This window comes from Dysidea avara, chromosome 10 (genome assembly GCF_963678975.1).
Source record: "Dysidea avara chromosome 10, odDysAvar1.4, whole genome shotgun sequence".
NCBI classification, from domain to species: domain Eukaryota; kingdom Metazoa; phylum Porifera; class Demospongiae; order Dictyoceratida; family Dysideidae; genus Dysidea; species Dysidea avara.
Genome location: NC_089281.1, coordinates 20662963 through 20677010, shown reverse-complemented (window position 1 = coordinate 20677010; position 14048 = coordinate 20662963). Strand labels below are relative to the sequence as shown.

At 37.1% G+C, this 14048-nt stretch overlaps 2 protein-coding genes across 2 annotated transcripts in view; one reads left to right on the top strand and one right to left on the bottom strand.

Moving 5' to 3' along the window:
* LOC136236841 (uncharacterized) overlaps positions 1 to 9374 on the bottom strand; it is a 71981-nt gene extending 62607 nt beyond the window's left edge. The window contains exon 1 of the mRNA XM_066027073.1: positions 9229 to 9374. Coding sequence (XP_065883145.1) covers positions 9229 to 9303 — 75 coding nt within the window. The 5' untranslated portion in view covers positions 9304 to 9374. The remainder of the gene's footprint in view (positions 1 to 9228) is intronic.
* The window catches only part of LOC136237160 (KAT8 regulatory NSL complex subunit 3-like), a 35705-nt gene continuing 31031 nt past the window's right edge, over positions 9375 to 14048 (top strand). Inside the window, exon 1 of the mRNA XM_066027467.1 lies at positions 9375 to 9827. Coding sequence (XP_065883539.1) covers positions 9433 to 9827 — 395 coding nt within the window. The 5' untranslated portion in view covers positions 9375 to 9432. The remainder of the gene's footprint in view (positions 9828 to 14048) is intronic.

Sequence of the window (14048 nt, the reverse complement as noted above, 5' to 3'; positions counted from 1 at the left end):
TCTCATTTTAGAGAACCTCTCCAGAGGTCTCTTGGGCATTTTAAAGACCTCATTATCTTCCAAAGATCAACAGATTTTATGCATACCATTTTCTAAACAAATATTCGATGACAGTTGTATAGCCTAAGTACATCGCATGGGAGTTTCACAGAATATGTGCAGCATGGGAATTAAGGTTCTCTTTTTACAAGTATTAACCAGGCCCTATATTAGTGATGAGAACTATTATATTAGTAAAAAAAATCAATTGTCTGATACTGATCAGGACATATTCATCATTGTTTACAGAACATTTACAATTACTTTTATAAGCACCAAAGGCGCAAATATACTCCTGACTTTAACAATGAAGGCAAATAGTCTTGACAGTCGAGTTAATGTACATTATCGCCACAACTAATTGGAGACCCTTCTCACAACCATACCTCTAACTGCTGTTGATATGTATGATGAATTGCAAATACTGCATGGCCTACTCTAACATAAATTGTAGACAAAATATATGTGTGATGACTATAAGACCAAGTCTAGTGGCACTGACTACTATGAAGTATGTGGAAAACATCAGATTACTATATGAAGGCAGCTGCCTTTTATTGCTATCTAAGAGCACCCACTATCAAACAGTATGGTACATAGTACTGTAAGGTAGGGTCTCCCTCTAAAACTAACGGTGCCCACCAAAATGCTGCTGTTAAAACCATTATGGACATAACATACACAATGAAAATCACCTTTAGAGAATAGTCTTAGTGTGTCAAACATCAAATCTAGGAAGAAAACCCTTACAGAAAGCCAAAATTTAATATTGAATTTTTAAAAATTGCCAAAACCTGATGTTGGGTTTACCTTCTTGCCTGCCTGACAATAGTCACAAGGCAAACAAAGCAGCAAACAGCTGCGATTTTATGCCACAATAACAAACTCGTGTGTGGCATGAGCCTTAGCAGATTTTGATGAGTGTCTGCCTTCTGTCCTTTGCCTTTCTTTTAACTTCAATTACACAGTTGTCTTCTCATTCATGTAAGGAAACCATACCCAGGAGTTAATTCCATATCAATGGTTGTTGCGCTCTGATCATTAAGTAGCACGTTCTTAATCACCATAATATTTTATAAGTGTTTCAAATAATTTTGTAGCTTCTATAGCCACTTATTGCAGTTTTGCTGTAGAAAACAAGACATGGCAACCACTATCATGCAGCGCACTTGAGATAAGCAGTGAGATACTCTAATAAAGCATTCTCAGTCACAAGTGTATATTATAGCTTTGCTATAACTAATAATTTGACAAACTAGTCCAATCAAAATGAAGTAGGGTTCCAGCAATAAAAAATAGAGATATGAATAATGGTAAGAGCTCATAATATTTGTACAAATATTATGAACTCTTGATAATGGTACATAGATTTTATACCATAGCCATGCCAGATGATGCTAGTAACATATTATACCGTGTAGGATTTTCCTATGTTGTAAAAGACACCACTAGTGATGTGCAATATGTGATACATATCGTGATAAATTTTCTATATCGTGATATGATATAGAATCTTTATACCATGATATAAGCCTAGGTATAGATTTTAGCTATAATTAGAGAAAAATATACCCAAGATATCATTGTACAATGTACTTTTTTTTTGATAAAAAGAGCTTGCAATGTTGTATGCTAATCATGTACCATGTTGTATTGTACTTCTAGTACATCACTGCTACAAGTGTCATCAGTGTAAATAAACTAGCTGAGTGATGAGTTGTATATCGTGATATATATTGTATCGTGATATGCTGTGTGCAATAATCGTGATAGGAATTATATCGCACACCACCAATCATATCTCGCTGGAACTCTACTTCATTATTAAATTAACAATTTTTAATTGCACTATACCTGCTACATTTATACTAATCTTGAAGTTGCTGCTTCATCTCTGACTACATTGCAGCAATTTTATCTATACATCTAAACCAGATACTATATTTCATATATCAGATGATTAAAAAGCTTATAATAGTACTGCCCTGCTTCACATATGTCTGCTGAACATTTTCAACCATAAGATGTAGTATTAATGATGGAGTGCTTATGAATGTAGTAACAGCCTATGTTCCAGATACTATAAAACATATGTATGGCTTTTATTTCAAAGCAGTTACATATATCCAAACATTTAAAATTTCGTTAATTAGCACAGTATGCAATAATTAAAAGTTGGTGTCTAGTTTTAGGGAACTGGAACTATGCATACAACATGTATGTAATATGTTAAACAGCAAAAAGATCTAAGCTATACATTCAAAAACTGGTTTCCTTCTGAACTGTATCTGCTATTGTACTTACATATAAGAACAGGTTGCTTAGTAATCTAAGGCACAGAAATGTAGTACCTTATGGAGACTAAATATATAGCATTAACATAATTTTAGCTCTAAATAACAAACCTGCATGGATTAGTGTTGGATTTTCAGGGCCTCTTATTCTTTTAGATCCCTGGAGGCAAATGTTACATGGTTAGCCATTTACAGATGATGAATACCATCTAATGACCTATTATGTCCGAGATAGCTAATTTCCACTGAGAGCAATAAATAGAGGCAGTTCTAGAAATATCTAAAGGAGGTTTCCAGCTATAGTTATTAGATCTCAGATGCAGGGGTTTGTGAGCACAGCTCCCCAATGTTGAAGAAGTTTTGATGTTATGAAGACTGAAATTTAACAAACTTATCTATTTAACCAGAAAAGGCACAATATTTAGCAATAAAGTAGCTTCCTGACCACCATTTCATTAAATTTTCTGAATTTAGCATGTAGATGCTAGCTAGCTAGCTACACAACTTCAGAAAATGGTGGCTAGGATGCAAAGGATTGTTTGGTTCACAGCCATTTGATTGATTCAAGTAATTTTACTTTCACTACACACAGCTTCAGTTGTAACAATGCTGATTTAACATGCATTTTTCACAACCAATTACTACAAATGTACTAGGCACCTCTAAAAGCAATTGTCGTGCAATGGATGCTCCCAATGTTACTTGCTTGTTAAGGAATATTTATCTTTCAATGTTTGCATGAAAGCTGAAGTAGTGAGCTGTTCTTGCATTTAATGAAGTACAAATATAACACTACAATTTCTATATGAGTCGCAAACTAGATATAGAAAAGTATCGACCAAAAAAGGGGGCTCTGGAAACCCCTCCGTGATAAACGTAATAAATACACAGGACCTGTGTACTGTATTAAGTAACTGTGTTATAATCATGTATCACCTAGCAGAAGGAATGACTATCCTTAAGAGCTAAGATGGATGAGTTGAGCACAGATATAGTAGTGGCAGCTAAGCAACAAAATCGTTCACTTTGTGATAAAAGCACCAAATTTTCTGTAGAAGTTGAGTAAGGTATACTAAATCATTTGAGATATGGTGCCACAGGGCATGTTTTGAAACTTTTAAATTGGGTCATAAGCCAATTTCTAGTTGGTCAGGAAACCATACAAGTGTATTCATAATCTTCATTTTTGCTTAAATCACATGGAAGTATTTACAGATGCAATCACTCAAAATGTGGTAAAACAAACTGTTTTTTTAAACACTTCTAATGGAGCCAATATTTCAGTGTTAAAAGTACAGGCACAATCCAACAGAAACAATGCAATGCACATCTATGGTTTCATATACCATGACCATCCGTGTTTCTTAACATGCAAGCTAATGACCTGGATGGACACCACCCTTGATCAGCTTTTGGATGTGACCATCTCTTGCTTGTCTATTCAGTTGCAAAATCTCAGTATACTTCCTATGGAACATTTCCCAAATACAATTTCTATTGATTTTACTTGTCAGGTTTTTTTGAGCATGATATGATTGGTGATTTTAATTGCACTGTATCTAATGAAATAGTATGAATTAAGCAAATGTTGTACCAAGTTTGGTGCTTTTATCAAAAAGTTAATGATTTTTCGTTTAGCCGCTCTACTAATATGCCACAACCAATTGAATGAAGGCAAGTGAACTGCCCATGATATACGTTACTTGATCATGTGTCCAAGAAGAAGAGAAGATCAAATCGAGCTGTACAGTTAAACAGTAATATGCCACAACCAATTGATTGAAGGTAAGTGAACTACTCATGATATACGTTACTTGATCATGTGTCCAAGAAGAAGAGAAGATCAAATCGAGCTGTACAGTTAAACAGTAATTAGTCAATATACCAGTTTACCATTTAGTCATATCATATACTGTGGTTCACAACAGAGATTGCTGCCAAAAATCTTAATAGAACACTCACCTAAACACCACCTTAGAAAGCTCCTCCAACCACAAAAGAAGCCTAAGAAGTTAATAGGTCCACTGAAAAATATGAAGACAAAAGGAACCAACAAAAAACATTTTTAAAAACCTTTATGTCATTTTTCATGTCCATGACCTATTTTTAAATGCATATTGCAACCATTCAGAATCATTGAATAAAATTTCCTGGAATCAAACTTGAACCAAATGGAATATATGTAAATTAGATTATGCATGAAACTTTTGGGTTGGTTAAATCAGTATAAACTGCCTGTCCAGTAACTAACTCAGATTCTCAAGCAAATTTGCTTCTTGTAGGTTTTGATATGTGACTCAAGAGTAACCAACGTGTTGATGTGTGCTCCAATCTATTCATGTTAACACTTTCGTTTGGAAATCCTATATATATATCATTACCAATATTTTTACCACAGCATATTAAGTTCATACAGCAACAATGTTGTTGTGTACCACCCATACTACTTGACTTATTGTGATCACATAGCTGCACAAGGGCACACATATATCAAAAACCATGCTACTGCTGATCACAGCATGCTATACACTGCCTATATAGTTGGATATATTTAAGCTGTATTGTACAAACTACGTAAGAAAACAATACACTGGTGTTTGTTAACTATGATAATATTAGCTGACTACTTAACAGCTACTATGATGTACATGATGACTGACTTGATTGATATACAGTCATGTTTATTAATATTAAGCACCGTCAGCACCTCTTATTATCATGTTAGCTATCCATCAATGGATTTAACAGTAAAGCAAAAACGATTTAAAAATTGAAACATGGGAATAGAGATTGCTGAAAAAAAAAATAAACAAGAGTCTAACAAGCCAGCATGTTAAACACACACACAGAGATCTCTATTTGGACTCAAATAAAAACATTTATACAGAATCATTCTCAATATACTTATCTACCCCCACTACTGTTTTCCTTATTCTCTACCATATCCATTGAGTCCAAATAGAGATCTCTGTGTGTTTAACATGCTGGCTTGTTAGACTCTTGTTTCTTTACTTTTTCAGCAATCTCTATTCCCATTTTAACACTGGTATGTATTATAGACTATGCATATTGTTTATCACTTATAGAAAATAGGATTTTTTAACTTCAATAAAGGATCATGAAATAAAAGTAATGAAACAACGAGGTCGCCTATACCCTAGTGCTTGCAGATACACTAGTGGATGTTTCATCCCTATAGCCATGACTCAAGTATAGCCATAACCGAATCAGGAATTAAACATTGACTAGTATATCTGCAGATGTAGTTGACCTCATTACTGCTTTATTTCTATGGGTAATTATCATTAGCTCTGTAGCTAATTATTAACTAGAGCATGATTCACATGCAATACGCTACACAAAACCATTAATAGTAGCCTTGCATATAACAAATCTTATTGGTGTAAATCATGCATACACCTTAAGTGTATCAAGTAAGTTAGCACATTATAAATACTGGCTGTTTCTTATATATGCATTATATATACATCTACTGCAAATGTAGATATGGTATGACAATGTCAACATAGTTAACATTGAAGGGTGCTAATGGTTTCGTGGCCATCAATCAAAAGGATCATTCATTAAGCGGGGCTTCAATCATGGATAATAGACGCCCCTACCCTACCGTCCATTATCCATGCTTCAATGAACCTTTTTTCGTGGCTTACTGCTTGTTCAACTGTACTAATAATCATAATCATAATCACTGGCTTCTTTCGAAGAAATATTCTTCGGTAACAATCTGTACTCACTAAGCATGTCACCATCTTGAAAAGCAATCAAGTGACATCATAAGTAGTATTGGTTTTGGTATCAGTTATTTTAACCATAGCTGATACACATCTGATACATATTAGATGGGGTGGTTGATTAAATATACACAGCTATATCATGTACCATGACCAAATATGAACATCAGATCAATTGTGATTTAAGGTTCACTAAAATCTTGTATTGTGCATCTGACATCGTACTACTACATGCACTAGTTACTGTACACTATATAGCAACAAAGGAAGTTCAACAGAAATAGTTGATAACATAGATAGTAAACTCTCTGTACTGTCTATAGCAGAAACAAATCAGAGTTCCAACATATCAAGAAGTTTGTGGACATTTGCTATACTTTTGTTCATGGCAAAAATGCCAGCTGGAACAGGCATGTCCAATACATTTCGATTGAAAAACTATTAAAAATTACATTAATTATTGTGTACCTCGAGTCTGTTTAGTAACTTTTCCAGGAGTGATATGAGCAGAGCAACTCTCTGCGAGTACAATGATGCCAGAAGAAAATTTGGCACGTTAAAATGGCCTAAACCGACCCGTTATAGCAAATTTCCCCATACATTTTGTATTGAGCATTTTGTGTGTGCACGTAATAATAAGGCATATAACCCACGACACATGATAGATACCTCAGATTCCAGACCAGATTTGGAAAGAGCAGTGAATAGTGATTAAAATGAGCTATAGCAGAAGGAAATCTGAGGAAATTTAAGTGTGTCATTTTAAGGTTGAAAATCACTTACTTTTTCTATGGCGAATTGTATTTTGACGTCTTGACACCCATTAACCTTCACTACAAAAGTGTTACAATGAAACAAAAGCATTGTGAATTAGTTCTGCAGGCTAGCTTTTTTAATTACAGTGTTCCATGATTAAGCACAATAATGTCCGTTTCATGTAGCTAGGGTCCGCAATCCGAAAAATCAACTTTTACAAATCAATCCCCCCACCATTGTGGGATGTTCATTGTAGTAACCCATTGCTAGATCCACCATAAAACCGGAGGCATGATTGTTTTCTTCACAGAAATATTATTGGTGAGATGCAAAAATTATTTTTAAAATGTTGTGTTCCACACAAAGAACAGGATAAAACTTGCTACTTAGCTAGATATTATCTATTAGTTAAAAAGCACGCACAGTAATAAGCAAATGATTCACTGGGTTCCCATTGCTTTCTTTCAAAAAGTAGAAAATGAAACATGAATTTTCGAATTCAAACTACCCTACCAGCCAAGACAAGTAAAGCCAATTCTTCCTCATAGTGATGTGATAAGGTTGGATGCATAGTCTGTCCATGCTGTTAGTCTGGAAGGGATCTGAGATTTCTCACCATCTGGGTGAAGAGCGTCAAAATTTTCGGGCGTTATTTCAAGGGATTCTCTCAATGGTGCCAATATCCTTTCCAGTACTTCTGATATCACAGTGGTCACCTAATTTTGTTTAGAATGATGATAAATGATGGTTCAAAATGTTTGGTAGTAGTAGCAGTTGTGATTTCATATGATGCAGTATACCAGCAGCTCATAGGAGCTCCACCCAGTTGGAATTGAAAATAAAAGATTTTATGCTTTTTTTGGTTTGTTTTGTACCATAATGATGTAGGGTGATCTAGTAAAGATTTGAAGCTGCTGTGCAGCATGAGAGGTGAAGTCAAATTTGGACGATTTTGCTGCCTCCCTTGATGCATAGCTTAGAGCGAGGCGTGGAAGCTGTGGATGAAATAATAATTGACAACCGCTGCTACCAAACGTTCAGGGACACCTTTTGCTATAGTTTTAGTCAATGCAGAAGTGCTGGAAATGGCTAGAAAGTGCGACACAATTCTTTAATGCTGCAGAAAATTTTGACGCTCGTCACCCAGATGGTGAGAAGTCTAAGATCTTTTCCAAACTAACAGCATAGACAGACTATGCACCCAATCATATCGAAACACTATGAGGAAGAGTTGGCTTCTCTTACCCTGGGTGGTAGGGCAGTTTGAAATCGAAACTTCGTATTTCTTTGTCTGTTTTTTCAAAGAAAGCAACCCTGTGCCGGGCACCCAGCAAATCATTTACTTATTTCTGTGCATACTTTTAACTACAACAACTCTGGATATGATCTGGCTGAGTAGAAAGTTTCATCCTGTCCTTTGTGTGGAGCACAAAATTTAAAAAATAAACGTTGCATCTTGTGAGATACTAAAAACAATATTTCTGTGAAGACAACAATCGTTCCTCCAGTTTCATGGTAGATCTAGCAATGGGCTGCTACAATGAACATTCCACAATGTTAGGGGGATCAATTTGTAAAAGTTGATTTTTCGGATTGCGGACCCTAATGTAGCAAATTTCTTCATATGATTGGAGGGCAGCAAGCTATTTATTTTCCTCTGAAACTTGAGTTAACTGACTTTTAAATGGTCCGACCTAGCATACTTATTTGCTGTCACAGCATAACCCTGCTACTTGTACTTTATTAGTACATGATTTACAGTGTTGGGAGTAACGCGTTACATAAGTAACGCGTTACATAAGTAACGCGTTACATAAGTAACGCGTTACATAAGTAACGCTTTACGTAATATTATTACTTTTGTGGTAACAAAGTAATATAACGAAATACGCTATGAAAACAGGTAATATAACGCAAGATACTTTACTTACAAACGTAACGCGTTACCTAAGTAATATAATTACTGTAACGAGTCTAATATGACGTAATATTATTACTAAAAGTAACGAAGTTACTAATCTCGTTAGTAATCCTCTGAGTAACGCCTAACCACAATGGAGTAACGAGGCCTATTGAATGAAGCTTATTCACTAGCTTCTTACTTATAACCAAGATTTGTACATTGTCCAACAACGCAATCATGTCACGTGATAAGGTGGTAGTTTCACACGTGACAGCTTAAGGTTGTGGAAACAAAGTAATATAATATGTAATATTATTAGTTACTTTATTTTATGGGTAATATGTAACTGTAACTAAATAGTTCTGTTGCAAGTAATATGTAATATGTAACTAGTTACTTTTACAAAGTAACTTGCCCAACACTGATGATTTATAAGTATCTAACTTTCTCGCCCACATTAATTTGCATACGTAATTACACTCACCTGTGGAATCTTTCCCTTTGATCGCACAAATAAAGGGACGCCTCCATCAGCTGTAATACAAGCAAGAAAAGCCATATTAACTCTCCTGCAGGTGATCAGTTGCGTTTTGAAATTGCAAGACTTTGCAGTGCGCTTTACATAGAATATTGACCGAATAAATTAGAGTATTCATTATTTACGTCGCGTCGAAGGCGTTAACAAGTCATGGAAGAGCGAGAAACAGATACCTCACGGGGAAAGGTTGTTGTGCATGACCACAGCTATCCAAAGTTGCACGTATTCGGCACTAGAAACCTGAAGTTCGTGAATTTGTGCCACCCCTTGCCGACCATCCATCTCTTTGCAAAAGAGGGCGTAGAAGAATCGCAGGATGACATTTCGAATAGCTGCAAGCGGCAAAAATTAGACCCAGCTGTAGAGGGTAGCAGTATACAAGAGGACCTTGAGGTTGAAGGAGACGAAGAGTTGGATGTTGTGTCTGTTGACAAAGTGCCACACTTGCCATTAGATGATAGTAAAGTCCGCAGTGTTATGGTGGAGTGTGAGAAGTATGTCAACTTGGTCAGGCTTGTTACAAAGCACCAACATCAGGAGGAAGTGTATGTGGTATTTCTGTGTCTATTTTACAAGGGGGTGATATGCAATGCTCGCTATAGGTTGCTCTGCATTTGCAATCAAAATCAATTGCCAAGGCCACTAGATTTGTGCCAAGTCATTGGTCAAAGACAAAAATTTGCAACTCGCAATCGATAAATGGGAATATTTAATATTTCTTGTAATCTACCAACAGTGCGTGCGACATGACACCCCCTTGATTTACAACTACATATAATGCATGTGTGTAATATCAAGAGTGAATATTCACTCTTGGTAATATTGTGTTCCAAAAGTTTCATCATAATTTGTTAATGGCATTTCATTATGGGAACTGTTTTTAACAAGAGAACTACCTCAGGAGGTGGTTATGTGTCACAACCCTATGACGTGTGAGTGACATTTACGCAGCCATGCATGATGCCAGGTGTTAAGGCTTGTGTATTAGTTAGGAAAGCTACGTGTTGTACTATTGCTGAGGTTTGTCAGGGCTCTGGGATGCATATAACATAGAAAAACAGTTAGTTGTTTGGATTGTTTGGTACTGATCTGAGAGGCCAGAGCTACCAAACTTCGTGTAGTATGTACAATATGTTTTGTAATAGTCACTACATATTAACTGGTATTTCTTCACCTGTAGCTACCATTTTATGTGGTTGTATTAATTTTATGCAATGCTTGGCAATTATTACATGATGTTTATTTTTTGCTGAAGAGGTCTATGACTTCTTACATGTTCTGTTGTTTCACAAATGTGTGTGTGCGTGTGCATACGTAGACTGTTTTAGTGGGTTGTGTTCATGATCATGTCCATTCCTTATAGCCATTACATGTATGTACATGTATCCATAGCAATACATGGGTACAACTGATTATAGCTACAGAAATTTAACTATACTTTATACAGTGAAGTATTCAGGGGAATCCTTTTGTGTAATTTACCTAGGACAAACAAATTAGACAACCTTGATGCCATCACTACCATACATACTTAACGTGTACACCATATACATTCTATAGAACAATGTAATAGATGGATAAAAATTTGTAGGTATGTTTAATGAATTTTCTTGGTAGTGATTCAAATACACGTACCTCATATGATTATGCAATTTTCTCTCTTTCTTATGTACACTGAGATCATTATTTTTCAATACTACTGTGCTGTTTCATAAACTTTTGGCTTTTTTCGGAGACATCTAAGTATATTTGGGTATTTTTGTGGCCAAATCACAGTGTTATGGAAAGGATTGATGCTAACCATGGCTACCTGGAATAGTATTTAGCAGAAATTTCGCTGACTTGACTAACTGCTACAAACTGATGCCTTCAAACCAAGGTAACTGAAAACGACAAACACTATGAGCTTGATTTCTTCACTGTTTGATGACACTTTGGTTTGAGACGTGCTTTATTGCCTACCGCAGCAGTTACAATGCATGCATTATGGATTTATCTTTGTGCTACTTCATGTCCCATTTCTTTCTTCACTACCGTATAGGTGTTGATTTGCATGTAGTGTGTCTATGGCTTCTTGTGCTGACTATCACATTTGTAGAATCTCCGTAGTGACTGGCAGAGACACTTTTCTTATTGTTCTTCGTTTGTAATGCTATGGGAATTGTAGTGGTATTGAAAATGAAGTGAAATAATCACTTTGCTTTGTAATAGGGTTGGGCAATATTTACCTGAATGGCTCAGATCACAGAGTGATTGCCAGCTATTCTGGATTACATGAGAAATGTGAGGTGAACATATCAACGTGTTTGGCCTAGTTTCCGATTTCAGCAAGTTTGTGTAGGATCAATAATAAAAACAAGAAGTGACATCACTATGACTGTCATATAAGTACTGCCACGTGTTCACACCAATCAGCCTTTTTATGGCTATAATATTGTTGCTGATTGGAGCAATTTAGAGGTAGGGAGACTCTGCTCACTATGTCTATCTAACTTGGAGGCTCTGCTCCTTAAACAAGACAGGTTGAACATGTAGATGGGTAAAGGGATGGGTGGGAAGTTGATATGTTCACCTCACATTCCTCATGTAATCCAGAATAGCTAGCAATCGCTCTGTGATCTGAGCCATTCAGGTAATTACATTTCGGAATGCTCGGATCACATATCAACGTGATGTTTGTAGAGAATCTGTTGAGGATGAGGACAGCACTGCTTGTCCCACAGAATTACTGTTGGCTGGTCTGTAATAAAATCTCTCAAAAACAGATTCAGATCTCCAATCAGCAGCATCCATTATTTGATTTGTTGTAATTCTGGCTGATGCTGCTGCAGTAGCTGAAGCACTTCTCACTGAATGTTACTTAAATGTGTCAGTGTCTATCCTAGCTAATTTGAGCAGGGTAACTATCCATCTAGCCACTGAAGATGAAGATATTGGACTGTGGGGCTTGACATATGAGAGGAGAAGCTTGTCCTTCCCTTCATCCCTAAAGGACTCTGTCCTTGCTGCATATGCTTGTAGGGCCTCCTTTGGACATAGCCTCTTGTCAGAAGAGAATGAAGGGAATGTGAAAGGCTTGAGGGGCCTGGACGGACGAGACTGTTTTGATAAACAAACTAGGTTAAATTGCTCACCATCTGGTAGCATTCTCATAGCTTTCAAACTCAAGTTGGATAAGTCATTGGACCTTGACAGCCTTGTTAGAGCTAGTAACACAACCAATTTGTGTGACAACATTTTTAATGACAGAGACTTGTTATCACCCGAGACAACAATGTAAGAGGTGACCTTTGACACTTCCCGTGTAGAAGAGTAACTGGGTAAAAGGGGGTCTTGTGTTGTAAGCTCCCTTTAGAACTCTCACGATTGTAGGATGTTGCCCAACGGGGTGGCCATCAACTTTGTCGTGGGTTGAAGAAATGGCTGAACGGTAAGCATTTAATGAGCTGTATTTGTAGCCTTGTTCATAGAGCTCAGCTAAGAAATTGGCTACATCACTTATAGGACCTGAAAAAGGATTTCTATTCCGTTCACCACACCAGCTAGCCCATTTACTGAAAGAGGAGTTGTATGATCCATTGGACTTGTCTCTCCGTGATGAGAGTACAAGGTTTGTTGCTGTCTGAGAAAGGTGGCTGTCTTCACATTGTTGGCGGATATAATCCACATGGCTAACTGTGGTATGATGTCCGGTAGATTGTTCTGACACGCTGACTGTATTGTGTCTGGAGACTGTGGAATAAGAATTGTACTCTGACCAACATTTGGAGGAGCAAGGGATACCAAGCTTGGGCTTTCCAAACTGGTGCTACTAGCACGAGCTCCTGAACTCCTTGGGTGTGTACTAGTGACAGGACACTTCCTATCAGACCCCAAGGTGGATTGGCATACAATTTCTGTGGAAGAGTATTCCAATCCTGAGTAAGTGCATCTGTGGCTGCTGCCGAGGATCTGGCCTCCAACTCACAAATACTGGGGGTTGAGATGACAATCTGCTTGCAAACAGGTCTATGGACAATGGTCCCACCAAACGATTGACTTCTTGGAATAGGATTGGGGAAAGCTTCCATTCCAACCTGTCTGACCATATTCTGGGCTCCTCGTCCGTGATTGTGTTCAGAACTCCTGGTAGGTGCTGAGCTTGAAGGAGTAATTGAGCTGATGGTTGTTCCAAGGATAGCAGACAGTTACCTTCCTGCCTGATTTTTTTGATCTTCTCCCCTGGTAATTTCAGGTCCATAATTACTGAGTTTACTGTCATTCCCAGAAATTCTATTTCTTGGGCTGGAGACAGGATAGATTTTTTTGTTTGATGATGAACTCCAGGTTCTCTAGGAGGAACAATGACATCTGGATGTGATCCAATAGCTTCTGCTTAGAGCTTGCCATCAATAGCATATCGTCCGTATAAATTACTAGTCGAATATCCAGAGATCTGAGCATCTCCACTGATGGCTTGAGAATCTTTGTAAAGGCCCCTTGGGGCTGTGCATAGACTAAAGGGGAGATAGTTGAACTGAAATGTCTACTCCCCCAACTTGAAGAGTAGGAGATGATGAAATTGAGGGGCTATTGGGACCATAAAGAAGGTATCCTTCAGGTCCACTTTGGCCATCCAGTACGAGAACTTTCACTGTATGTAACCCCTCCATCTTGAAATGCTCTGATTTCACAAATTTGTTTAAGTGCTTCAAGTTGATGACAGGTCTCTGACCCCCATCTTTCTTTGGTATTATGAACATATTTGAATAGAACCCCTCTGTTGG